This window comes from Garra rufa, chromosome 16 (genome assembly GCF_049309525.1).
Source record: "Garra rufa chromosome 16, GarRuf1.0, whole genome shotgun sequence".
Classification (NCBI taxonomy): domain Eukaryota; kingdom Metazoa; phylum Chordata; class Actinopteri; order Cypriniformes; family Cyprinidae; genus Garra; species Garra rufa.
In genome coordinates, this window is record NC_133376.1 from 44,446,778 (window position 1) to 44,474,155 (window position 27,378).

The window sequence follows — 27,378 nt, forward strand, 5'->3', positions numbered from 1 at the left end:
AGATAAATTTGTCACGCTTGAAATGAAAACTCTATATACAGTAATCAACATTCGAAGTGGATCAAAAAAAGTTCATCAAAGTTGTCCTAAGATAAGAACGGGCATTGTTTTTGAATTTAGGATAAATTTGATGAAAGGTTTTGATCCACTTCGAATGTTGACTACTGTATACACACACACACACACACACACACACACACACACACACATATATATATATATATATATATATATATATATATATATATATATATATATATATATATTAGGGCTGTCAAACGATTAATCGCATCCAAAACAAAAGTTTATGTTTACATACTAAATGTGTGTTTACTGTGTATATTTACTATGTATATATAAATACACGCACATACATGTATAGATTAAAACAATATTTATATGTATGAATAGTTATACTTTTATTTAATTTAGATTATATATAGAATTATAAATATTTTATATATAAATCTAAAATATTTTTCTTTAATAAACATGTATGTGTGTGTATTTATATATACATAATATATACACACACAGATATAGTATGTAATCATAAACTTTTATTTTGGATGCGATTAATCGTGATTAATCGTCTGACAGTCCTTATATATATATATATATATATATAATTAAATATGTCAACAATACATATATTTGTATTTAATATTTTTAATATTAAAATGTTTTCTATTTAATTTTTAAAAATATTTTTCCCTACTTTGAAACAAATTTGTTAAGCTTGAAAATTATACAAAATTATATACACACGTGTATATATAATTAAATGTCAACATGTATGTATATTTGTATATAATATTACGTTTTATATTTACTATTTGAAAATATTTTTTCTCTACATTAACGCAATTTGGCACGCTTAAAATTATTTTTTTTACAATATACTTTTAATATTTATATATGTATATATTTATTAATGAAATGTCAACATATCTGTATATTTGTATATAATGTTACAATATTTTATATTTAAAAATATTTTTTTCTGTACTTTGAGATAAAAAGCCACTCGTATACTATAGTACACGTACACTATAGTGACAACGATATATAAAGTTAACATATTTGTATTGTTAAAAAAAATTGTACATTCTGTTGTAGTCCTTATAACACTGATCTGTTATTAGTCAATATATATTATATTGTAGTATTGTTTATATTGTAATATTTTGTTATATTATTTATTAAATAATATATTATGGATCTTTCTTAGCGACGCGACATAGCTACTTAAGGTTTCTAAAACAATGGCTTTAAAAAATCATGTTTGAGTTGAGAAATTAATTTTTTACCACAGACTTTATTTTAACCATAAATGTTAATCTTAAAAACAATAGGAAAATCGGAAATTAAAAGCGATTCAGAGTACAACTTTTGTGTTGGACATTTTAGCCCCCCCTTGAACCGGAAGCGATCCTGTTGTCTCATGAGCGGCGTTTATCATCCGCAGCCTGATTCCTCCCCTGAATTTACAGTAGAATAATGAATTAAAACGCTCTTATTTACTCGTTACATTTTACAGATCGACCATCCAATCCACATTTGGGCTCGGGGTTATAGTGTTTGCGTAATCTCGCTGTTTTTAAGATGTCAGTGGTGGGTATTGACGTGGGTTTTCTCAACTGCTATGTAGCGGTAGCTCGAGCCGGAGGAATCGAGACTGTGGCCAATGAATACAGCGACCGATGCACACCGTGAGTCCGCTTTATTTACTCATCTACAGCACATCCTCACTCACACACCCTAGTAAACATCTGAACCTATGGCTAAGGTGTGTAACTGCGGAAATCCGCTGTTAAGTGGCTCTTGGACGGTCTTTAACCCCCTTGAGGTGCCTCCGTTAATCAGCAGGATGTCTGTAATACCATGGTACTTTAACTGTGGTGTAATACTATTAGCGTGATTATAATGACACTTTTTAATAGTGTAGGTTGAGAAACACACCGACACCCCAGCAAACACAGAACGTTCTGGGAACGTTCCCATTTGGTTATTTTTTCGGGAACCAAATGAGAACGTTCCCAGAACGTTCCCTGTAGGTTCTCTTTTTAATAACCTATAAAGAACGTTCCTTGCAGGTTATTTTTTGTTTTAATTTTATAACCTAAAAAGAACCTTCCCAGAACGTTCCCTGCAGGTTATTTTTAGTTTGTATTTTTTAACCTAAAAAGAACGTTCCCTGCAGGTTATTTTTTAAGTTTTATTTTTATAACCTAGAGAGAACGTTCCCAGAACGTTCCCTGCGTATGTGGTATTTTTAGTAGTCATTACCATGTAAACGAATTAAAACTTTGCTTAAAACTATGTATTTTTTTTTTCATCATAAACAAACTAGAATCTCATGTCCGAAATAAGCTTTTAATAAATGACATCAAAGTGGTCAAACCACATTATAATGATAATATAATTTTAATTTTATAGCTAAAATAAGCCAAGGTTAAGTGTCTGAAAATCATATTATAAACACTGTTTATTTCTTTACTCCAGCACGCGCTTTCTCCTGTCCTCGACATAAAGCGGCGCGCTTGACAGTGTTGCCAGATTGGGCGGTTTCTGTTTGTGTTTTGATCCATATTCCTGTGAAATTGATTTATCTTTATTTTATTTTGTCATTATTCTTTTTTTAAAGAGATAAAATTGGTCCTTATCAACCTTGACATGGCAATAAAATTCTCATTATTTTGGCAGTTAAAATTTGGGCTGGTTTTTGTTGAAGTGGGCGGGTTTTGGTGAGCTTTTGGGCTGGAAATCGTCAACCCGATCTGGCAACACTGGCCGCTTGCGTAATTTAAAAAATAACGGTCATTTCGTTTTACTGACTGACTAAAGTTTGTTGATTGATCTCTTTAATGGATAATTACTTATAACTAATATATATACGAGAGTAAATATTGTTATTTTAGGGAGATTTGACACGTCTTATTGAAGAAAACATAATGTTAACCCAGACGTTTTCGTTTAGCGACCAAAAGAGGGAAGCACATCATCGTTAATTCAGTGGTAAGAAACAAATGTAATGTTATCCTAGTTAAAGTCAAATAAATGTTATTCGTTTTTAATGTCTGTAAAAAATTAAATACAGATTTTTTAAATCGAATATTTTGTTGAAGTCATGTTATTTGGTGCTTTAAAAACATAAAATCTGGGTTGTTTTATGGTATGGTACTTCTACATCTTACATTAACGAAATCTAACAAAGTATAGCATAATTTAGTCTCATTTAATGCTCCTTATGATGGTTAAATGTGCTCTGATTATCTGTAATGATTAAACAATTGTTTAAAACAAGACATGGTGTGTAGTAGTGATTACTGAGATTCACATCCGTCCGCCTTCCATGCCGCTTACTCTGGGACACGGGAGTGCGGACGTACAGAAGAGGTTAGGGGAACGTTCTGGGAACCTATGAAGAACATTCCGGGAACGTTCTTAGAACGTTGTGGGAACGTTCCCCTAACCTAAAAAGAACATTGCGGGAACATTCCCAGTAGGTTCCCAGAACGTTCCTCTAACCTAAAAAGAACGTTCCGGGAACGTTCCCGGAATGTTCTTCATAGGTTCCCAGAACATTCCCCTAACCTTATGGGAACGTTCTGGGAACCAAAAACTAACGTTCCCACCAGAAAGTTCTGGGAACCAAAAATTGTTAGTTGGGACTGAACCATCAGACCTAAATAAGTGTAAATTTGGAATGATTTCATATTAGTATTTTGTAACAGAAGCTGTAATATTTTGAGGAGTAGTGTCACTTTCAGAACAAGAATTTACACATAATTGTCATCCAAAATGTTCATGTCTTTCTTTCTTCAGTCGTGAGGAAATTATGTTTTTTGAGTAAAACATTTCAGGATTTCTCTCCATATAGTGGACTTCTATGGTGCCCCTGAGTTTGAACTTCCAAAGTTCAGCTTTAAAAGGCTGTAAATGATCCCAACCGAGGAAGAAGGGTCTTGTCTAGTGAAACAAGTTATTTTCTTAAAAACTTACAACTTATATACGTTTTAATCTCAAATGCTCATCTTGCCAAGCTAGACAAGACTAGCATTTGAGGTTAAAAGCTATATAAATTGTAATTTTTTCTTCTTTTTTTTTTTTTTTTTAGAAAATAACCCATTGTTTTGCTAGATGAGACCCTTTTTTCCTCAGCTTTGATCGTTTAGAGTCCTTTGAAGCTGCATTTTGTAAGTTCAAACTCGGGGGCACCGTAGAAGTCCACTATATGGAGAGAAATCCTGAAATGTTTGCCTCAAAAAACATAATTTCCTTATGACTGAAGAAAGAAGGACATGAATATCTTGGATAACAAGGGGGTAAGAACATTATCTGTAAATTTGTTCTGAAAGTGAACTTCTCCTTTAACATAACTGCTTTCTATTTGAATATATTTAAAAAATATTTAATTTGTTCCTGTGATGAAAAGCTGAATTTTAGCATCATTGTAAATGTTCCAATTGGTAGGATTATATATTATTATTTTATATAATTAAAATGTATATTTGTATATGTAAGCATTTATTTATTTGATCCAAAGTACAACAGAAGCTTCAGTATTGTGAAATATTTTTACTATTTAAAATAACTGCTTTCTTTTTGAATATATTTTAAATGTAATTTATGTCTGTGATCAAAGCTGAATTTTTAGCATCATTACTCCAGTCACATGATCCTTCAGTAATCATTCTAATATTCTGATTTGCTGCTCAAGAAACATTTATTATTATTATTCTGTTGAAAACAGCTAAGTAGATTTTATTTCAGGATCCTCTGATAAATAGAAAGATCTAAAGATCAGCATTTATCCGAAATAAAAAGCGTTTGTAACATTATACACTTCACCATTTAAAAGCTTGGAGTCAGTATATTTGTATTTTTTGAGTGTAGGGATTATAGAAATGTATACTTATGTAGCAAGGATGCTTTAAATTGATCAAAAGTGATGATTATGTTTCAGATAAATGTTGTTCTTCTGAAATTTATATTCATCAAAGAAACCTAAAAAAAACTCAACTGTTTTCGACATAATAAATGTTTTTTGAGCAGCAAAGCAGAATATTATAATAATTTCTGAAGGATCATGTGACTGGAGAAATGAAGCTGAAAATTTAGCTTTGAAGTCACAGGAAAAAACTACATTTTAAAATGTATTCAAATAGAAATCAGTTATTTTAAATAGTAAAAATATTTCAGAATTTGACTGCTTTTGCTGTACTTTGGATCAAATAAACTAATGCCTTGGTTGAGCAATATAGACTTAAAAAAAATCTTTTGACTTGTGTATATAGTGTAAAATATTATAATTGTATATTGTAAATTTTATATATATAAATAAATGAATAAATTATAATTTATTCAATTACAGTCATTTGTCATAATGTTTGACCATTTGTGTTCTTCATTTTAGAGCATGTGTGTCTTTTGGACCAAGAAATCGATCTATTGGAGCGGCAGCAAAAAGCCAGGTATGTGATATATGGACCTTAGCCGGACTAGATGCTATTTTTAATTTAACACATATGAAAGCAAGGCTGTGAGTGATAGATTCCAGTCTTTACCATTGTACACACTGTAAGGTCTTAGATCCTGTCATTTTTACACTTTTCAAAACTTTCATTCCATTTTTGTGTTGTTAAACAACATTGCAGTTCATTGAACACAAGTACTTCTGTCTTCTGTCACAGCCTTATTTGTATTCCTGTCAAAAATGAAATATGATCCTACCCTGCCTAAAGGATTTTTAAAGCTGCCTTCCTGCAGTCTTTTTTATTGAGGGTTTGCACTTACGTTATGATTTGATCAGTTACCCGATGTGCGGCCATATTGGTGATACTCAGATGTAAACAACATCATGGATTACACAGTTTATTTTCTACTGAATTTGTTTTTCTGCTTATTTCTGCTGTCTAAACCATGGACAAAAACAAGTGGAAGCTGCTAAATCATATAGAGAAGGAAATGGTGCTAAATTATGACAAACTAAAGGTAAAGGTGGTAAAGATGGATACAAGCAGTGTTAATTAAAATATTAGCCTAATATTTCACCTTCCTGACTGGAAATGATAAGAACAAACACAAATCCTGGTTCAGTTTGGCAAACCACAAATGCCTTTTGTTCCTCAAGACAGTTTTTTGCACTCTTCTCCTTGATTTGTTATAATTTTGGGCAGTCTATAGTATTCCAAATATTTTTCCTGGTCTGACCGCTTAGTACAGCCCAAAACATGACAATAATTGACCGTTTTCACCAGGAATAATCAACAGAATTTGCGAGTTTTGTTCGGTTCAGTTTCATTGTTTTCGTTCAGTGCCATGATTTTACTAATGTTTTTGTCTCTTTTGAAACACAGTTGGTCACCAATTGCAAAAACACTGTCCAAGGATTCAAGCGTTTCCATGGCCGTGCGTTCTCAGATCCGTTTGTCCAGAACGTGAAGTCCAGTCTCGTTTATGACCTTTCACAGATGCCATCGGGCACGACGGGCATAAAGGTGAGTAGCTAAATGTCATCAAGAAACCCGGGATTCGGTTGCCACGTGCAAACACAACACGTTGTGAGCTGACTGATCACATTGTGCCAGCATTGTTCAGAGGTCTGGTTTTGGCAGCAAAACCTTCATGTAAAGCCAAGCACAGAGTTCTGCTGTGCTGTGAATGTGCGAGCGATTGTGAGCTGTTTTTGTCCTTTAGCAGTCGTGTGTTGTATGTTGTAGGTGACATACATGGGGGAGGAGAAGGTGTTCAGCATTGAACAGATCACTGCGATGCTCCTCACCAAACTCAAGGAGACGGCTGAGAGCGCCCTCAAGAAACCTGTCGCTGATTGTGTCATCTCTGTAAGTGTTAAAATGAACATCCCTAATGATGTTGCATGTAATTAGTGGGTTTGCAGACCATGTCATCCATAGCAGGGCTCAACAGTGCAGGCATTTAGTTTTTTTTCCCCCTCGGGTTATTATTTGGTTACACTAACTGTCATTTGCTTCTGTCAGGGATGCCCCATCACAGGAAGGAAAGACAAAAAAACACTATTTGAGACATATTGTTTAATATAGAGATTTTTACTAGTGTCTGGGTTAACATGTTTAACTAAAATAATAATAAACAAAAAAATCATTACTTAAAAATATATGTAAACTGAAATATGTGATATAAGTAGCAATAGCCAAAAATGCATTATCCATTTTTCTTTTATGCCAAAAATCATTAGGATATTAAGTAAAGATCATTAAGATATTTTGTAAATTTCCTACCGTAAATGTATCAAAACTTAATTTTGGATTAGTAATATGCATTGCTAAGAACTTCATTTGGACAACTTTAAAGGTGATTTTCTCAATATTTTGAGTTTTTTGCACCCTCCGATTTCAGATTTTCAAACAGTTTATCCTGACTAACTAGTTTATGCAAATTTATTCAGCTTTCAGATAATGTACACCTCAATTTCAAAAAAATGTACCCTTATGACTGGTTTTGTGACTGGTCACATATAATGAAATATTAAAAAATGTAAACTTTGCAATTTACATTGTGTAACCTGATATACTAAACTAAAACTGAAATCAAATGAATAACTACAGACAAGTTTAAAAACAACAAAAAACTAATCAAAATGAGAAAAGCAACAATTACTACAAATTAAAAGTGGAAAATATAAAAAAATAAAAAATTATAAATGTTAAAAACAAGTGTCTGCGAGAATATGGAAGCCAGTTTCTGCCGCTGAAAAATACAACAGTGTAATTATTTTTTATCTCGCAATATTGATTTCCCTTTGTCAAAAACTTGCAATTGCGAATTATAAAGTCCAGTTCTGAGGAATAAGTCAAATTCAGGAAATGTAAACATAAGTGATCAAAAGTGATCATAAAGACATTTATTATGTTACAAAAACAATTCTATTTCAGATAAATTCTGTTCTTCTGAACCTTCTATTCTTCAAAAAATATATTTATCTTCCAATTCTGTCAAAATTGAGATATAAACTTGCAATTGCAAGTTATAAAGTCCAGATAAAATGTCAGAATCATGAGATGTAAACTCACAGTTGTGAGAAAAAAAGTAAGAATTGTGAAATAAAAAGTTGCAATTACCTTTTTGTTTTTTGTTTTTATTTACTGGTTCAAACAGGCTTTCATAAAAACACATACGAGGAGATTTTTACAGTAGAAATCATAGAAAATGTATATTTTTATTTAGCAAGGATGCTTTAAATTGATCAAAACGTGACGAAAAAGACATTTATGTTACAAAAAAATTATATTTCTTCTGTTCTTCTAAACTTTTTATTCATCGAAAAAACCTAAAGAAAATCTACTCAACTGTTTTCAACATAATAATGTGTTTATGAGCAGCAAATCAGAATATTAGAATGATTTCTTAAAGGGATAGTTCACCCAAAAATGAAAATTTGATGTTTATCTGCTTACCCCCAATGCATCCAAGATGTAGGTTACTTTGTTTCCTCAGAAAAACACAAACGAAGATTTTTAACGAAAACCGGTGCAGTCTTGCCAGCCTTATCATTGATGTGGATGGGCACCAGACCTTTAAAAGTAAACAAAAACATGCACAGACAAATCCAAATTACACCCCCGCGGCTCGTGATGATACATTGATGTCCTAAGACACGAAACGATCGGTTTTTGTGAGAAACTGAACAGTATTTATATCATTTTTTACCTTTGATACACAGCAACGTCCATCTGTCATGTGCATCAGTCACATCACATTAGCACGCGCTCTGGCGTAGAATACGCAAACGTTGTAAGGGGAAATCAGTGAAAAGTCCCGGATGAGTTTGCGCAAACTAACTTAATCTTTTAGCTTTAAATCGGTTTAAACAATCAGGATACGCGCAAGTAATTACCATTTTGAATAGCCGCTATACACACAATCTCTGTGCACTGTGTAAACAATGAGTGTCGTATACACGCGACAGATCGCTTCCGGCGTTTGCGTATTCTACGCCAGAGCGCGTGCTCATGTGACGTAACTGATGCCAAACTCGTGCACATGACAGATGGACGTGGCTGTGTATCAAAGGTAAAAAATGATATAAATACTGTTCAGTTTCTCACAAAAACCGATCGTTTCGTGTCTTAGGACATCAATGTATCATCACGAGCCGCGGGGTGTAATTTGGATTTGTCTGTGCATGTTTTTGTTTACTTTTAAAGGTTTGGTGCCCATGCACGTCCATGATAAGGCTGGCAGACTGCACCGGTTTTCGTTAAAAATCTTCGTTTGTGTTTTTATGAGGAAACAAAGTAACCTACATCTTGGATGCATTGGGGGTAAGCAGATAAACATAAAATTTTCATTTTTGGGTGAACTATCCCTTTAAGGATCATGTGACTGGAGAAATTATGCTGAAAATTCAGCTTTGAAATCACAGGAATAAATTACATTTTAAAATATATTCAAATAGAAATTAGTTATTTGAAATAGTAAAAATATTTCTAAATTTTACTGCTTTTGCTGTACTTTGGATCAAATAAATTCAGGCTTGGTGAGCAGAAAAGACTATAAAAAAACATCAAAAACCACTGTTCAAAAACTTTTGACTGTTAGTGTGTGTATAGTCTAATATCAATTTCCTATTCAATCCATAAGGTCCCCTGCTTCTATACCGATTCTGAGAGAAGATCCGTCATCGATGCAGCTCAGATCGCAGGACTCAACTGTCTGAGACTTATGAATGAAACCACCGCAGGTGAATTGTTCAACATTTGCTGCAGCATTTCCATTGTAACACATCCACTTTCCACTCTTAAATGACATCTGTGGTTTCTGCATGCAGTGGCACTGGCATACGGTATCTACAAGCAGGATCTTCCAGCTCCTGAAGAAAAGCCAAGAATAGTGGTGTTTGTGGATATTGGCCACTCAAGCTACCAGGTGTCTGTGTGTGCCTTCAATAAAGGCAAGCTCAAGGTGTGTGCCATTGTCATTTACACCCTCAACATGTGATCTTGACCATTATGTGGAAAATTTGACATGTTTTTTTCTGCTCGTACAGATTCTCGCTACAGCCTTTGACCCTGAAATGGGAGGAAAAGACTTTGACGAGCAGCTGGTCAAACATTTTTGTCAGGAGTTTGCAGTGAAGTACAAGCTGGATGTGAAGACCAAGCCCAGAGCGTTGGTCCGACTCTACCAGGAATGTGAGAAGCTCAAGAAGCTGATGAGTGCAAACTCCTCCGACCTGCCGCTGAACATCGAGTGTTTCATGAATGATATTGATGTCACAGGCAAACTCAACAGGTACGTAGTTAGTTTCAACTGAATTGAAACAAGCCCTAGCAGTCACATAAAAATGCTGTGGTCATATGCCATTCCAAGCCTTTGGGATTTTTTTTATGGGTTTTCAAGCCTTTTTAATAGGTCTAGAAAAATGATTGAAGGGCTGTCAGGCTTCAGAAAGCATCATTAAAGTTCAAGGATCTAAATGACTTGTGTGCTACATTACAAGTCTTAAAGGGGCAGTTCACTCAAAAATGAAATATCATAATGTACTCAACCTTGTGTCACATTCTAAACTCTTTCATCTTTTTTGTCCTTCCATTACAAGGCCATTATACCAAAACTAGCTTAAATGGTTTAATCCAAAAATATAAACATAATTTTTAATTAGCAATATGCATTGCTAAGAACTTCATTTGGACAATTTTAAATGCGATTTTCTCAGTATTTTGATTTTTTTGCACCTTCAGATTCTAGATTTTCAAATAGTTTTATCCCGGCCAAATATTGTCCCATTCCAAAAAACCAACAAACAATACACCCTCAATGGAAAGCTTATTTATTAAATTTCCAAAAATTGACCCTTATGTCTGGTTTTGTGGTCCAGGGTCACACATGTGTTTTGATCAGTGTTTATATGTGATTAAAGGTCAAAAATTAAATCTGTTCGTCATATGAAGTGATTGCATATCCTTAAAAGACGTTGATAAAAGCACTCAAATCATGGAGTTTTGTGTGTGTTATTATATGAAAATGTGTGTGGACATTTTGATAGAATGGACAGATATCTCTCTGGTTTCTTCAAAAATGCCTGAATTTGTGTTTTGATGGTGAATGAAAATCTGTTTTGGAATGACAGAATTAAATTTATTGGGTGAACTATCTCTTTAAGAAGATCACTCGAAATCTTGAATCTCACTTATCACACATATTTAATTTGCATATTCAGTCTTGAAACTAAACCAATAGCATTCAATGAGATTTACACAGAAGACAGAAAATCATATAGGTTTGCAATGACATTTTTTTGCATGCACTTTTGATTTACATTCACAGCTTATACTTATAGTTCACTTCCAGAGCAAAAATTTACAGATAATGTACTCTCCCTCTTGTCATCCTAGATGTTCATCTCTTTATAGCTTCAGTTGTAAAGAAATTGTTTTTTGAAGAAAACCTTTGAGGATTTCTCTCCATATAGTGGACTTCTATGGTGCCTGCGAGTTTGATCTTCCAAAATGCATTTTAAATGCAGCTTCAAAGGGCTCTAATTGATCTCAGACAAGGAAGAAGGGTCTTATCTAGCAAATTGATTTTTTTTTTTTTAAATAATCACAATTTATCTATTACTTTTTAGAGCCCTTTGAAGCTGCATTTAAACTGCATTTTGGAAGTTCAAACTCAGGGGCACCGTGGAAGTCCACTATATAGAAAGAAATCCTGAAATGTTTTCCTCAAAAAACATGATTTCTTTAGGACTGAAGAAAAAAAGACACTACTCCTTTAACATCCTGAAAGTACTTCATTCTGAGCTTATATATTGTTTTATTCCTGTGGCAGGGGCCAGTTTGAGGAGATGTGTGCTGATGTTTTAGCCCGAGTGGAGCCTCCGCTGCGCAGTATAATGGAACAAGCTCGTGAGTAATGACCTTCATTGGATAATAAAGGGTATATGTTGTAAAAGTTATTCATTAAACCATCTGGTCACCTGCTCCTGTGCAGATCTGAAGAAGGATGACATCCATGCTGTGGAAATAGTGGGAGGAGCCTCCAGAATGCCGGCAGTCAAAGAAAGAATCACCAAGTTCTTTGGGAAGGAACCGAGCACGACGCTGAATGCAGATGAGGCTGTGGCCAGAGGATGTGCCCTCCAGGTCAGATTACAGTTCCTCTGCTGACTCAAGCCATGCAGTGTAACAAGACTGAATTTGAAAGTAGCTGCAGGTCTTGATGCACAATTCCAGTTTAAGTATATTAGTTTTTTTTTTTTTTTTTGTAGTTTGTAACGTAGCTATCCTTCAATGTCTGCAAAGTTGTCAATCAAGAAAGTGCGTGATTAATAAAAATAAAAATACGAACAGTCTAACCTACCCACAAACACTTCCGTTAGTTAGTGTTAGGAGTGTGACGATATCTCGTGGCACGAGATCTCGCGATATTCCGATGTGTCGATGTCATGGCAAAACATTTTGCAGTCTTTACATTATAGCTGCATGACTAATAGTTAAAATATCACGATCTCTATTCACGGTGTCTATTACAACTGTTGCACGTGCTCCACTGACGCTTACGATGTGAAAGTTATTGAAGACATTCAAATCTGCATTCTTACTGCTGCTGTTTCAGAAAGCAACACAGTCTTTTTAACCACATAATCATCATTATTTCTTTGTGACAGACATTTAAATAACATAAGTACTGGGATAAAAGCTTATAGTTTGGGTATAAACACTTCTTGTCTACAGTAGCGATCAAAACGAAAGTATCTTCTAACAAGTCTTTAGTGTTACGTTTAGGACACTGGCTCTTTTATTTATTTATTTATTTTTGTTTGTTTGTTTGTTCAAATTTAGACTTAAGCAATGAGCATTCTGTCAGAACCATTAGTAAATTAATTTTGTTTAGATTTCTAATCCTTTTTTTCGTCAGAATCATGATCTCCAGTTTATAAAAGAAAATTGTTTTTTAGTTTACACAGAATCATGCAGCATTAGTTTACATGTTTATTACTGCATATAATTCATTAAAATAGAAGTTTAATTTCATAAAGTACAAGTTCATATCAAAATGCACCTACATTTTTATTTTCTGTTTTCTTGTTGAATAAAATGCTATTTTTCCCAATATATTTCATCATTGAGGATTTCTTCAAAAAAGTTAAGAAATCTCGTCTCGTTCTCGTCTCATGAGATAAGTGTCTCGTCACACCCCTGGTTGGTGTGTTTACATCATGTGAAGAAGACACTGTGTTCTGCATTGTGAAAGCAAGTTTTTTTTGTTTTCGTTGCTGAAAGATGATGATGATGATGATGATGATGTGAAGAATCAGTGTGAAGAATCACATGCAAATGCACATATCAGAGACATTTCAGATTTATTTCCACACATGAATGAGGCCTGAAACCTATCTGTGAAATATTTGTGGGTCATATCTGATCTGTGCTACAAAAATTGTACTTGGGTTACTTGAACCATGTAATGTAAATGTGGCCTTGGTGTTTTGTTTTCCCTGCCTCACTGTCTCTGTCTCCTGATCCCACAGTGCGCTATCCTCTCCCCTGCTTTTAAAGTGCGTGAGTTCTCCATAACAGAGGTGGTTCCCTTTCCCATCTCTCTGAAATGGAATTCCGCAGCTGAAGATGGAGAAACAAGGTACAAACATTTGATGATCAGTCATTGTGTTTGACACTACTTTGTTTTTATTTACACTGCTTTGATTTTTCATTTCAGCGACTGTGAGGTCTTCCCAAAGAACCATGCAGCACCTTTCTCCAAAGTGCTGACGTTTTACCGCAGAGAGCCATTTTCCTTGGAAGCGTATTACAACTCTCCTAAAGAGCTCCCGTATCCAGATCCCACAATAGGTATACACACACACACACTCAGGGTTCAAACAGTAACATGTTAAAACAAGCTTCCTTTTGGATATACATCACAATATGGAAGAAAATACAGTGCCTTGCAAAAGTAATTTTTTTTAATGTTTTGTTGCAGCATTATGTTAAACTGCTTTAAATTACTTTTTTTCCCATGTCAATCTACATCTCATACACCATAATGACAAAGCACAAAACAGGCAAATTTATTAGAAATAAAAAAAACTGAAAAGATCCCGTTGCATAAGTATTCATACCCTTTTCTGGGACACTCAATTTAGCTCAGGAGCATTCATATTGCTTCTAGATGTTACTAAACTTTGAGTGGAGTTAAACTGTGGCAAATTCATTTGAGTGAGTATGATTTAGAAAGGCACACACCTCTCAGAAAAGATCTAACAGCTGAAAATGCATATCAGAGCAAAAACCAAGTCCTGAGGTCAAGATAACTGCCTGTAGAGCTCAGTGACAGACTTGCGTTAAGGCAATGATCAAGGGAAGAGTTCAGAAAAAAATCTGCTGCATTGAAGGTTGACAGAAGCATGTAGCCTAGAGCCCTGCATTTGAGCCCGAGCCCTTCGGGGCCCGACTTTTTTATGGCCCTAGGGCCGGGCTTCGGGCTAATTTTCACGTCATAGCTTGCACGCATATCGGGCTTCGGGCCTGCTTTAGAAAAGACTTTTTAAAAAGTTTCATGAGATCTAATGCGTGCGGTCCGAAAGCGCCAGTGATGCCTGAGCATAGCAGAATATGTGAGCGGAGCGCGGAGTAGAGCGGTGTGATTTTGAATGGAGGAAGGAGTGGATTTTTTTATGGTTTTCACTCGCTCCAAGAGCGCTCCACCACCGCTCTATCATGAGTACAATTCATGCCAACGGTCCGTAATATAACTGCATATTAAGCAGGAATTTATATGTTAAACATGTTTAGCTAGCTTGATAGAGATGGATCACTCAAATCAGAAATAATGTGAAGGCTATGATGACGGCAATGGATGGGCGGTAAATTATAGTTCACAAGGAATTAGTTTGTTCCTTCTAGATACTGAATATTTTCAGGTGAAAGCATGAAAGGTACAACACTTATTCACACACAATCGCTCTGTCAATAATGCATTAAAACAAATGAAATGGTATCCGATTTTGAATGAGCAGAAATCTGTAAGAAATGCAGCGATCCGTAGGTAAAATAACTGACGAAAACGTATTGTTATTTTCATTACAAACTTTGCACTGCAAAAAAGCAGCAATTATACTCTTTTAATGCTGACAATTATTAGCTTGGCATGTGGTAGGAACAAAGATTGCACACTAGTGTTTGAAACTCTCCTGTTATTTTATTTTATTATATTTTAGGAACAGGACTGTTACATTTTTTAAACATACTAAATTTTTTGTGTTTCTGATATCAGTGAGCAAGGAGTGGAGCGATTATTAAATGCAAGGAGCGCGGAGGGGAAATCCTTGCCGCTCCACTCTGCTCACATACTCTGCGCCGCATAGAGATTTCCAGCCACGTGGTAAAGTTATGTTTTTGAAGTTTTCTATATTATTATTTATTCTTTATATATTTGTTCATTATTCGTTTACTTTACCACTGCGACTTTGCATGTTCCGGTTTTTGCGCAGCAGAGCTACCTGCCCTGCTCTCTATTTTTGTTCGAAATGCCTTTGTTCTGAGATGGTGATAATAAACTTTAAATCTAACATTGTGATATATTGATGTTTGTTTTATATCTGTGGATTGTATTGGAGACTAGTCAAGTGTTGATTTGATATATAGGTTAAATTGAGTAAACTCACTGTGGACCACATACCGCTTGGATATCGATGTCACTTAAAAAACTAAAACTTACATTTAAAAAACAAACAAAAAAAAACTCCAAACATTTCTCTAAATTATCCTGATAAAAAAACGAAACGAAAAAACATAAACTTTCTATTAAATACAAATTTGGTCTATTTTAATGGCTGTAACGGTATAAGCTGTTTGGCGGGAAAAAAAGACGGGCTTTGGGTCGGACTCGGGCCAAAAATTTTGATAAGCTGTCGGACAAGGGCAGGGCTACAGCCTGTGCATCTCGGGCCAGGGCCGGGCTAGGACTTAGATTTAAGGCCCGTACAGGGCTCTAATGTAGCCTCCATTATCCATAATGGAAGACAATTGGAACAACTAGGACTCTAGAAAATGTCTGCCAGCCCCCATCCAAGCTGACAGAGCTTGAGAGGTGAAAAGGTGAGGCAAAGAATGGCAGATAATTGCCAAATGCAGATGTGCAAAGCTTGTCACATCATACCCAAAAAGACTTGAGGCTGTAAAGGTGCTTTAACTATGTACTGAGTTAAGGGTATGAATACTTATGCAATGTACGTATTTCAGTGTTTTATTTTCAATACATTTGTAAAATTTGCAAATCTGGTTTTTGCTTTGTCATTATTATGGTGTATGGAGTGTAAATTGATGTGGGGAAAAACTAATTAAAGCAGTTTAACATAATGCTGCAACAAAACTAAATGTGAAAAAAATGGAGTATGAATACCTTTGCAAGGCACTGTATCTACTGCCACTTCCATTTCAACTTTAAGCAAATTAAACAATTCAACAATGCAATACCACAACTTCTACCTCGGTGTAAAATCTACATTCTTTAACTGGCATAACTCCAGTTTTCTTCCAGAACTGAAGAGACACATTCCTGGCATTGAACTACTGAAGTGAAAATATGAGCAACAAAATCACAGTGTTTGTGTGACCTTTTGTCTTCACACAGAGAAGTGACACAATGACCTGAGAGAAAAACAGCTCAATAATTCTGTTGCTAGAGAAACCGAAATCATGCAAAAACTTATTTTTTTCCATATGGGCCCTGAACTTGCTATGTTCTGCTCATGGCATATTTTCACTGTACAGTCTTTGTCACAGATGCATTCTTTATGTAAACATATACACTAAATCTCTCACGCAGGCCAGTATGTCATCCAGAAAGTGGTTCCTCAGGCCTCAGGCGAGAGTTCAAGGGTTAAGGTGAAGGTTCGAGTCAACATCCATGGGATCTTCAGTGTGTCCAGTGCTTCGCTAGTGGAGCTGCAGAAATCTGAGGAGGAAGAGGAGAACATGGACACAGAGCAGAGCACAGAAAAAGAAAATGAGGTATTGCTGCAGGATACTGCTATTCATTTCGCATCTCTCCCAAATAAACTCATAAGATGTTGTTAACATATATTCTGTGCGGCGGAAGGAAACATTCATACTTCTCAACTCTCAACCACCATGTGTTTTCAATCTTTCACAGAGCAAAATGCAGGTTGATCAAGATGAACAAAAGTCTCCAGGCACCGGAGAACAGGAAGATGGAGAGAAAAAAGCTGGGACGGAGGAAATGGAGGTAAATTAGATCTACAAATAGCACCTATTAAATGAACCATATATTTTGTACCTGGGGTGTACGATATTGACAAAAAAATTATATCTTAATATTTTTTTAGAATTTGACCGATAACAATAATTGTGCTGCTATCTTTAAAAACTACTGTGGACAGCTGACTCCTGAATGTTTTTATATGCTTCATATTCTGTGTGGTCAGAAATGATCTTTTCCAATAAGTTTAAATGGATTTTACCTTTTATGGGCATTTTTAGCTTTATAAAGCCAAAAAGGTCTTTTGAGTCAAATTCTTACATTTGGGCTTTTACCAAGCAAATGAAATCAGTATCAAAAACATTCTTTGCAGTGCAAAGGGAACAATATCTTGCCTTTCTAACTTTTTTTCTCTGAATTGTGAGATGTAATTGCGAGTTATAAAGTCAGCATTACGAGATACATTCAAGTCTGAGAAATGAAGTCAGAATTTTGACTCATTTCTCGAGTTATAAAGTCAATAAATTTCATAAATAAACTCGCAATTCTGACTTTTTTTATTTAGCATTTCTGACTTTTTTGTCTGAATTGTGAGATATAAACTTGTGATTGTGTGATAAACACAATTTCTCAAAATTGCAAGTTTATATCTCTCAATTCTGACTTCATTTCTCAGAATTGCAAGTTTATATTACACAATTCTGACTTTATAACTCAACAATTGTGAGTTTAACCCTCACAATTCATAGAAAAAAGCTGGCTTGAGAGCGCGTTGAGTGAGAGCGCGGGTGCAGACTACGTTTGTTGCCAGATCCACCTATCATACGTGTTTTTTGACTCCTTTTTTTAAATTTAGTGTGACACTTTGGACGTTTGTAAAGTGGAAAGTTGAATGTTAGTGTTAGTATATTAAACTTATTTACAAAACACAAGCTTTGAACTTATGTCGGATATCTTTTTCTTTCTTTTTGTAATTGCTTGTTTTTCGTAGCAATATCTGGCAACATTGTACATTCATAAGAAAGCTTATAGACAATCTGTAACTTAATTGCTGACAGGAAGACACCACAATTGGTAAGACAAACGACTTTAACCCTCAAAATTCGGAGAAAAAATTCAGAATTGCGAGATAAGTCGCAATAACTTTTTTTATTTTTTATTTTTTATTCAGTGGTGAAAAATGGGCTTCCATATAAACCAATTAAAGTAGCAGTACGAAAACACAGTCAGCAATAAAATGTTTAGCATTATTGAAAAAATACTAATAAATATCCAGGACTCAGGGGGGTGTTCCATTAAACAAGTTTACCAAATAAGTTAGGATTATTTAAGTTAGTCTGACTTATTTTGAGCCAAATCAAGTGACAATATGTCAGAATAACTACAATAAACCTGGCTTATTTGGTAAATTTGTTTTATGGAACACCCCTCAGATATCATTTTTGTCATTATCACCAATCATATACAGTCAAACCAAAATTTGACTCAAAAATCAGACACCTTTTAGTGTTTCTCACATTATCAGTTTATTCTGTAGTTTAGAAAATGGTAATAAAATATGACAAGAACTCAGAGTTAAACTGTGTCAGAACAAATTCATCTTGATAATGTTAGATTAGAACTTTGAAAGAAAGGTATTAAATGGATTACAATCCACAAAAACCACAACTGTTATTATGACAATATTTACACAACTATCAATACTGTTCACCATTTACCAAGCAATGCTTAATGTTGTTCGTTCTGTGGTGTTAAAAGGTCACATTAGCAATTAAGGAAAAAACACTTAAGCAAAACATGGTCAGGTGAAAGTGTCTGAGTAATTTTTGGTTCCAAATTTGTATCAGATCTACTGGTAGTCCACTGTAAATAATATTTAGGTATAACATTGTCACTTTTACTTTATTTTGCTATCCTCACTTACATAAATGAACTATAGTTTCCTGCACCCACTAGTAAAACATCAAAAATGATATCTGGTGTCTGAATAATTTTTGTTTTGATTCTAACTAAAAATGGATTGTGATTTGTTCAGACATCAGCAGAGGAAGGCAAACAGGAGAAGAAATCAGATCAGCCTCCACAGGCCAAGAAGCCCAAAGTGAAAACAAAGGTCCTGGACCTGCCGATTGAGAACAACCCACAGTGGCAGTTAGCCAACGACATGCTCAACCTCTTCGTGGAGAGCGAGGTATGCTTTCTGTGTAAATGAAAACTGGGGAAATGTTTTCAACAGTGAGTTCAATCGAGTGTGAAATTCTATTTCCTCAGGGAAAGATGATCATGCAGGACAAGCTTGAGAAGGAGAGGAACGATGCCAAGAACTATGTGGAGGAGTATGTGTACGAGATGAGGGACAAACTACACGGGATATTCGAGAAGTTCGTCACTGAGAGCGTGAGAGCAGTTGCATGGCTTCATATCTAAATTAGGGACATAAATTGTGAAATGTCTTGGAAAATCTTGAAGCAGTTTATGTACACTATCAGTCAAAAGTGTTTGAACAAGAAAATGTTCATTGTTTTTTTAAAGAAGTCACTTCTGCTCACCAAGCCTGCGTTTATTTGATCCAAAGTACAGCAAAAAGAGTATGTTTTGAAATATGTTTTTTTTTTTTAATTTAAATAACTGTTCTCTTTTTGAATATATTTAAAAACGTATTTTATTCCTGTGATTTCAAAATTGATTTTTTTCAATAATTATTTGAATCTTCTGATTTACTGAATTTTTTTCAGGTTTCTTTGAATAGAAAGTTCAGGAAAACAGCATATATCTGAAATAGAAATCTTTTATAACACTATAAATATCTTTATCACTTTTGATCAATTTAAAGCATCCTTGCTACATAAAAGTATTAATTTCTAGAATTTATTTCACAAACAAGCTTTTGAATGGTATAGTATATAACATTACAAAAGCTTTTATTTCAGATAAATGCTGATCTTTGGATTTAAAAAAAAATATTGATGATAATAATGTTTTCTGAACAGCAAATCAGCATATTAGAATGATTTCTGAAGGATCATGTGACACTGAAGACTGAAGAAATGATGCTGAAAATTCAGCTTTGATCACAGGAATAAATTACATTTTAAAATATATTCAAATAGAAAACAGCTTTTTTATAGTAAAAATATTTCAAATGTTTACTGTATTATCTGTACTTCAAAATAAATGCAGGCTTGGTGAGCAGAAGAGACTTTAAAAAAAAAACTAAAATCTTTAATGACTGATAGTGAATATGAAGTAAATGAAATTGGTGTTATCAGTGAAATATTAACTTAATTCATGCAGTATTTAATTTAATGTTCTAAAATAACTAAAACTAAACAAAAAATAGTAATAAAATCGAAAAATTACAAAAACAAAATGACTCAATGTTAATAAAATGAAAAACTTCTAAAAACTGATATCAGTGCATGAGTGTTATTTTACTATTATTAATATATTATCATAGTATTTAGTAATCTTTTATATATTCAATTGTAATTTTACAGTTAAATAATTTTACTTTTGTCAAATTTATATTTAAAAAATATTTCAACATAGCTTTAGTTTTAATTTGTTTTTTACAATTTAAGTATTAATTTCATTACTTATTACTAATTTTGTTCAAGTTGAGTTTCATCTAATATGTCTGTTTTATTTTATCTTAAATTAACAAAAATTATTCAGTTTAAAAATCATTTTCCGTTTAAATTTAAAAAATACTTCTCATAGTTTTGGTTATAAACAGTGGTTCCTGACTCAGTCTGTTTTCTCTTTCAGGACAGAGATGCTCTCTCATTAAAGCTGGAGGACACTGAAGTCTGGCTGTATGAGGATGGTGAAGACCAGGCTAAACAAGTATACATTGACAAACTTACTGAACTGAAGGTACTAAACTTCTTTTAAGGTCTATAATTTACAATGTACAGCACCAAATCATACAGACAAATTAAATGCATTTGGAATGAAAATCTATTTTGGGCTTGTTAATGATTAAAAATGTTCTTGCAGACTCTCGGCCAACCCATTCAAGAGCGATACACAGAATTTGAGGAGAGACCCAAAGCTTTTGAAGAGTTGGGCAGACAGATGCAGCAATACATGAAGATTGTAGAGGCCTACAAAACAAAGGTAAGCTTGTGCTGGATAAATATTATATAAGATACAGATTTGCACCTGTCTAGTGCTTCACATGTCTTGCATGAATTACAGGAAGAGCAGTATGACCATCTGGAGGAGGCTGAGGTTCAGAAGGTGGACAGGATGGTGTGCGATGTCATGATCTGGATGAACAGCAAAATGAACCAGCAGAGCAAACAGAGTCTCGCCGTGGAGCCTGTGGTGAAAACATCAGAGATACAGGCCAAAACACGGGTCAGTCAAAGTTACGAGTAGGGTTGGGTATCTTTCAAATTTTAATGGTCTTGCGAGAATGTGACGATATTATGGCAAAACATTTTGTGGTGTTTACATTAGAGCTGCATCATAAAAATATCATGATCTCTATTCAAACACCCACGCGATCTTATTCATGAATGACAACGATTCAGCGATGTCTATTACAACTGTTGCACGCGCTCCACTGACGCTTACGATGTGAAAGTTATTGAAGACATTCAAATCTGCATTCTTACTGCTGCGGTTTCAGAAAGCATCACAAACAGTCTTTTTAACCACATAATCATCATTATTTCTTTGTTACAGACATTTAAATAACAAGTATTGGGATAAAAGCTTATAGTTTGGATATAAACACTTGTCTACAGTAGCGATCAAAACGAAAGTGTCTTCTAACACCTCTGTAGAGCAACGTTTATTCTCTTCACCAGGAGATGGCGACAACTGCACGTTTTAAAAGTATTTGTAATTGAATTATTATACATATATTATATCAGGGGCGGACTGGGACAAAATTTCAGGCCGGGAAATCTCACACTCATCCAGGCCATCCCAAAAACCCACAACAAATTCTGAAACCATGGACAATAAAAAAAAATATAATCCACTGGCTAGTGCCACGCAAAATAATTAAAGATTATCTCTTGAACTTCCATTTACCTTTTTATAAAAATGTAAGTATTACATTAGGACCATGTGCTATTGTTTTATCTTGCCTAAATGTCAAAACTGTTGGCCTACAATAATAGCTACATCTTGAATATATCTTTAGTAAAATCCTAATACTGAAAATTTTTTTGCATTATCATGGGTCATGTTTTGTCCTTAGAAAAATTAACCATGGTTTAATTAGGCCTATGGTAAAAGTATAGTAGTAACGGTGTTTTTTTTTTTTCTTGGCATTTTGATTACAATTTGTATAGCCAGAGTTTTACTACAAATACCATTTACTACAAATACCGTGTGTAGCAAAACCTTTGTTAATTTGTGGTTACCATAGTTTAACTATAGTAACAATGTTTTTTGGTTTTTAGTGAAAACATGGTTAATTCGCGAGGCGAATTGCGTTGTCAGTCAAGACGAACTGGATTACGATTTATTAGAGTATTATTATTGAATGGCGAATTTGGAAATAATCACTTTAGTACATTCGGCAGGCAACAGAAACAACAACAACAACAATATATATGAAAATAAAATATAAATTAAAAAAAATGGCAGCGGGCCAAATTGGCTGCCAGGCCACCGGGAATTGTCCCGGATCTCCCGACGGCCAGTATTATATTATACATTCAAGCGATTCAATAGTGAAACAAGTCTTTATTAACTGAGACAATGGCTCTTTCGTTTTTTTTTTTTTTTATTTTGTTCAAATATAGACTTCAAGATCAAGCAGCATTAGTTTACATGTTTATTACTGCATATAATTCATTAAAATACAAGTTTATTTTCATAGTACAAGTTCATGTCAAATTGCACCTACATTTTTTGCATTTTTTGTTGTTGTTGAATTAAATACTATTTTACCCTATATATTTCATAATTGAGGATTTCTTTAAAAAATGGGTTTAAAAATCTCGTCTCGTTCTCGTGAACCCAATCTCGTGTCTCGTCTCGTCTCGTGAGATAAGTGTCTCGTCACACCCCTACTATGTAATAACAAAAACATTTATTTACTTAAAAAATAAGTCCAAAACAGGTTCGTTTGTTTAAGTTTTCTCTATTTTCTTCTTTTCCTTCTGTTTTAAATAGCTTAAAGCGCAGTGCAAATTTTACTTTCACTTTCAAATTACCGGCAATCAGGGTTCCATTGGCTCTTAAAATGTCTTAAGTCTTAATTGTAGTTGTTTCAAATTTTAAGGCCATTTAAAGTCTTAAATGGAACAAGAAATCTTAATTATGATTTCAAGAGGTTTTTAATTTGCAGTTACAGCAATATTTCTGCTGTTCCAAAAGCGCCACCTGCTGGCAGAGGATGAATTTGCATTTCCAATAAGGTCGTCTGCTGTTTCTGTTCTGACCAAAGTGAAAACCAACCAAAGATTTTACACTTTCAAACATGCAAAGTTGTAAATGTGAACTGGTGGATCGACAAAAAAATAACGCATTATAGAAATCTAAACAATTAAGAGAAAATAACAAAATATATTTGTAATTTCATTAATATAATTAATACTTTTGACATAATTTTATAAACTTTTTGTTTTTGTGAAAACCTGTATCTGAACTGTAAATCATCCTGTAGATCTTTTTACAGTTTAATATGTTACCATAGACATTGCCCTAGCCTGCTATGGTATTAATTTTACTTGTACAGGTCTTAAAAAGTCTCAAATTTGAGCTTAAAAATCCTGCAGATACCCTGGGCAATTCGCCATCGATTCAGTTCAAGCAGCAACAAAATACAAGTCAAACTCATTTAACTTTTATTAACAAAATGAATACAAATATACCACATATGCCTAATATAAAATGAGAAATTACTTAGGCTACACAAAGTTTAAATAGCCTAGGTATCCAAAACTGAAAATCAGCAAACACTGTGAAACCAAATAAAGAAGAAACAAAACGTTTGTTAGCAAAAAACAAATAAGAAAGCTTGGAGACACAGTATACACACTAATGTGAAATAAAAAAAATAAACAGAAAACACTGTGAAACCAAATAAATAAGAAACAAATGTTTAAAAAATACTTGAGATAAATCACCTTAGATAAACGGCAAAAGACAACAGGCGTTTCAAAATCCCAAATATTGCCAAATGAGTGCTTTTGCATTAACAGTTTGGTTATCCACATTCTTCACAATATCTTATTTTGTGTTTAGCACAAGAAAGAAATTAATACAGGTTTAAGACAACATTTAAGTGAGGAAATATTGACAATTATAATTTTTGGGTAAACTATCCCTTTAATGACAATCGGCAACATATTACTGTCGCTTTAAGAGCTGCACACATCTATATACAGGTACTAGGGGTGCAACGGATCGAAGATGATCCGTGATCCGTACGGACCAGCCCCCACGGTTCGGCACGCATGTGATTCGCGGATTAACTGTTAAATTTATAACCATCATAGAGTAAAAGTTTATAATTTGCACATTTTTTCTTTTATTTAGCTTCTGATTGGTCAGTTTAAAACCATTGCAGCAAAAGAGAAGCGCGCTGTTTTGTTTTTTTGTTTTGTTTTTTTACTGCTGCCTCACACACCAGAAGCGAGCACGCGCACAGAGAGAGAGAGAGAGAGGCGCGATTCACACAGATTGATCCCTCTTTAACTTCTATTTGAACGGAAAAGTACATACAAAGTAATGTCTAAATACCCGTTTTGGTATTCTGGTAAACACAGTCGGTTACGTCTTCAGTGAACCGAAACAGCTGAGAAAGAGACGCGTGCCAGTATTAGGTGCGTGCATTTGGCCTTAAAGAGACAGCATCCTATAAACACCTGCAGTGAGAAGCACTAGTTATTTTACAATTAAATATTACATTTCTGCACCTGAATACTAGGGTTATTGATTTAATTAGTGTTAGTATTAGTAACTTTATGTTGTATTCATCTACGCTTGTCATTTGTGTCATTGTTCTTGTTTAGTTACTGACTTTTTTAGTTAAGATAGTAGTTTTTGCTTTGGATTAGAAGTACTTAAAGTAAGCATTCAGTAATTAATAAAAAAATAACTTTTTTTTGTTTGTTTTTTGCTGATCCGAAAAATGATCCAATCCGTGACTCAAAATCCGTGATATGATCCGAACCGTGGGTTTTGTGATCCGTTGCACCACTAACAGGTACGCATCTGTTTTTCTCTCAATAGAGACAGAGCACCACGTGTCATAATCTGAAGGCCACATCCACCAGGGGGAAAAACAAACCAACGCTCTCCATTGACTTTGTATTGCGGGAAGTTGTCTCCTTGTCATTTCTGACTTATAATTAAAATCAGAACAATGTCTAAAAGCTGCTATGTGACAAGGTGAACAGCAAACAAGCTAAAAAACAGAACTACATTTTTATAAGCTGTCGACCCAAAAAAAAAAAGGTGTTTAAGACACAAAAGTGGAGCGCAACGTGTGTTATTACTCTGAGAACTACACCCACTGGAGGAAAATTTAACGGCGACAGTAAACATTCATTATTTAACCATGTCAAAGGATTATTTCACCACCCTGAAAAGAGGAGATACATTGAGAAACTACATTTTATTGGTCTATGTCAGTGCACCTTTTGCTTGCTTCCTTTTGTTGGAGAAATGATCCAACTGAATGGCCCAACGTGAAATACCCTGACATCTACAACTATTTGTGTCCTTAAACACTCGTTTTTTGGGTCGACAGCTTATAAAAATGTAGTTCTGAGTTTTTTTTTTTTAGCTTGTTTGCTGTACACCTTGTCTCATAGCAGCTTTTAGACATTGTTCTGTTTTTCAGAAAGTCAGAAATGACTTGGAGTCCACTTCCCGCAATACAAAGTCAATGGAGAGCGTTGGATTGTGTGGGCGTGGCCTAAATGCACTCTGTCTCTGTTGTTTAATTTCACTTTAGACATAAGCAACTGTGTTTATATGTAAACCTTGTGTGTTTTGACAGTATTATCGCAAATTAGACACGATACATAACTTAGTTCAGTAATTAGGCTCTATTTGGCAGGCTTTTAGTGTGCGAGCGCTTCAGGTTTCAGGTCTGATTCGCAATTCGGTCGGTACCCTCAAAAGTACCGAGTTCAGTAACCCAACCCTAGTTAAGAGTACTTGAGTATGTCATTATTCAGTACCATGGTACCATGCATTTAATCTCTACATTTAACACAGGAGCTGTTCTCGACTTGCAATCCCGTCGTGAACAAACCCAAGCCCAAAGTGGACTTGCCAAAAGAAGAGAACCCCTCAGAACCGAACGGGCCGGTCGACGCGCAGGAGAACCCTGAAGCCCAGCCCGCCGGCACAGAGCAAGCGGCTGCAGACGGCACAGAAGCCAAGCCTGATATGGACCTCGATTAACCCGCACTGTGTAATGTTATGTTAACGTTACACGTTATGTTATGTAACATAATGTTTTGTTAATGTTAACTTATGTTTCCGGTGACTGCTAACGCTAAATCATCATCATCCTCGCGGCGGGGTGACTGTGCCAATGAGAGAATCGGTGGCTACATTTGCATGTCCTTTTATATTAAGACAAAACATAAAATCACGATGCTGTACGACTTCTGATTGAGAGCAATTCTGTCTGCATATGATTGAGTTTCTGTTAAATGCTGGTTCTGTCATCTGTTGTTTCAATAAATATAAATTGAAACATACATATGCACGCTTATATTGTATGTTTAACATAATGTGAAATGCACTTTGCTTCATCTATTGATTTCTGAATACATAAAGCTAGTTAACTATAGCGCATAGGCTTAAACAGGTGAATGTAAAATGAAATGTTACAATATTTGTCAGGTTTAGTTAAAAATAGGTTTTTAACATTTGTGCAAATTTATTAGAAATAAAAAACTGAAAAGATCCCGTTGCATAAGTATTCATACCCTTTTCTGGGACACTCGAAATTTAGCTCAGGAGCATTCATATTGCTTCTAGATGTTACTGCACTTTGAGTGGAGTTAAACTGTGGCAAATTCATTTGAATGAGTCTGATTTAGAAAGGCACACACCTCTCCGAAATGGTCTAACAGCTGAAAATGCATATCAGAGCAAAAACCTGTAGAGCTCAGTGACAGACTTGCATTAAGGCAATGATCTAGGGAAGAGTTCAGAAAAAATCTGCTGCATTGAAGG

The 27,378-nt window shown here is 34.5% G+C and overlaps 1 protein-coding gene across 1 annotated transcript; it reads left to right on the forward strand.

The window, feature by feature from the left end:
• The first annotated feature begins 1,443 nt into the window (after window positions 1-1,443).
• On the forward strand, window positions 1,444-26,901 carry LOC141287995 (heat shock 70 kDa protein 4-like). Its single transcript, XM_073820120.1, has 19 exons — window positions 1,444-1,712; window positions 5,420-5,477; window positions 6,363-6,503; window positions 6,726-6,848; window positions 9,628-9,727; window positions 9,815-9,948; window positions 10,034-10,278; window positions 11,818-11,894; window positions 11,980-12,131; window positions 13,520-13,629; window positions 13,708-13,841; window positions 16,819-17,003; window positions 17,146-17,238; window positions 19,247-19,402; window positions 19,483-19,608; window positions 20,980-21,087; window positions 21,211-21,330; window positions 21,412-21,573; window positions 26,407-26,901. Exons 1-19 carry the CDS (start codon window positions 1,606-1,608, stop codon window positions 26,593-26,595), a joined length of 2,520 nt encoding a protein of 839 aa, XP_073676221.1. The 5' UTR covers window positions 1,444-1,605; the 3' UTR covers window positions 26,596-26,901.
• Window positions 26,902-27,378: the final 477 nt, after the last annotated feature.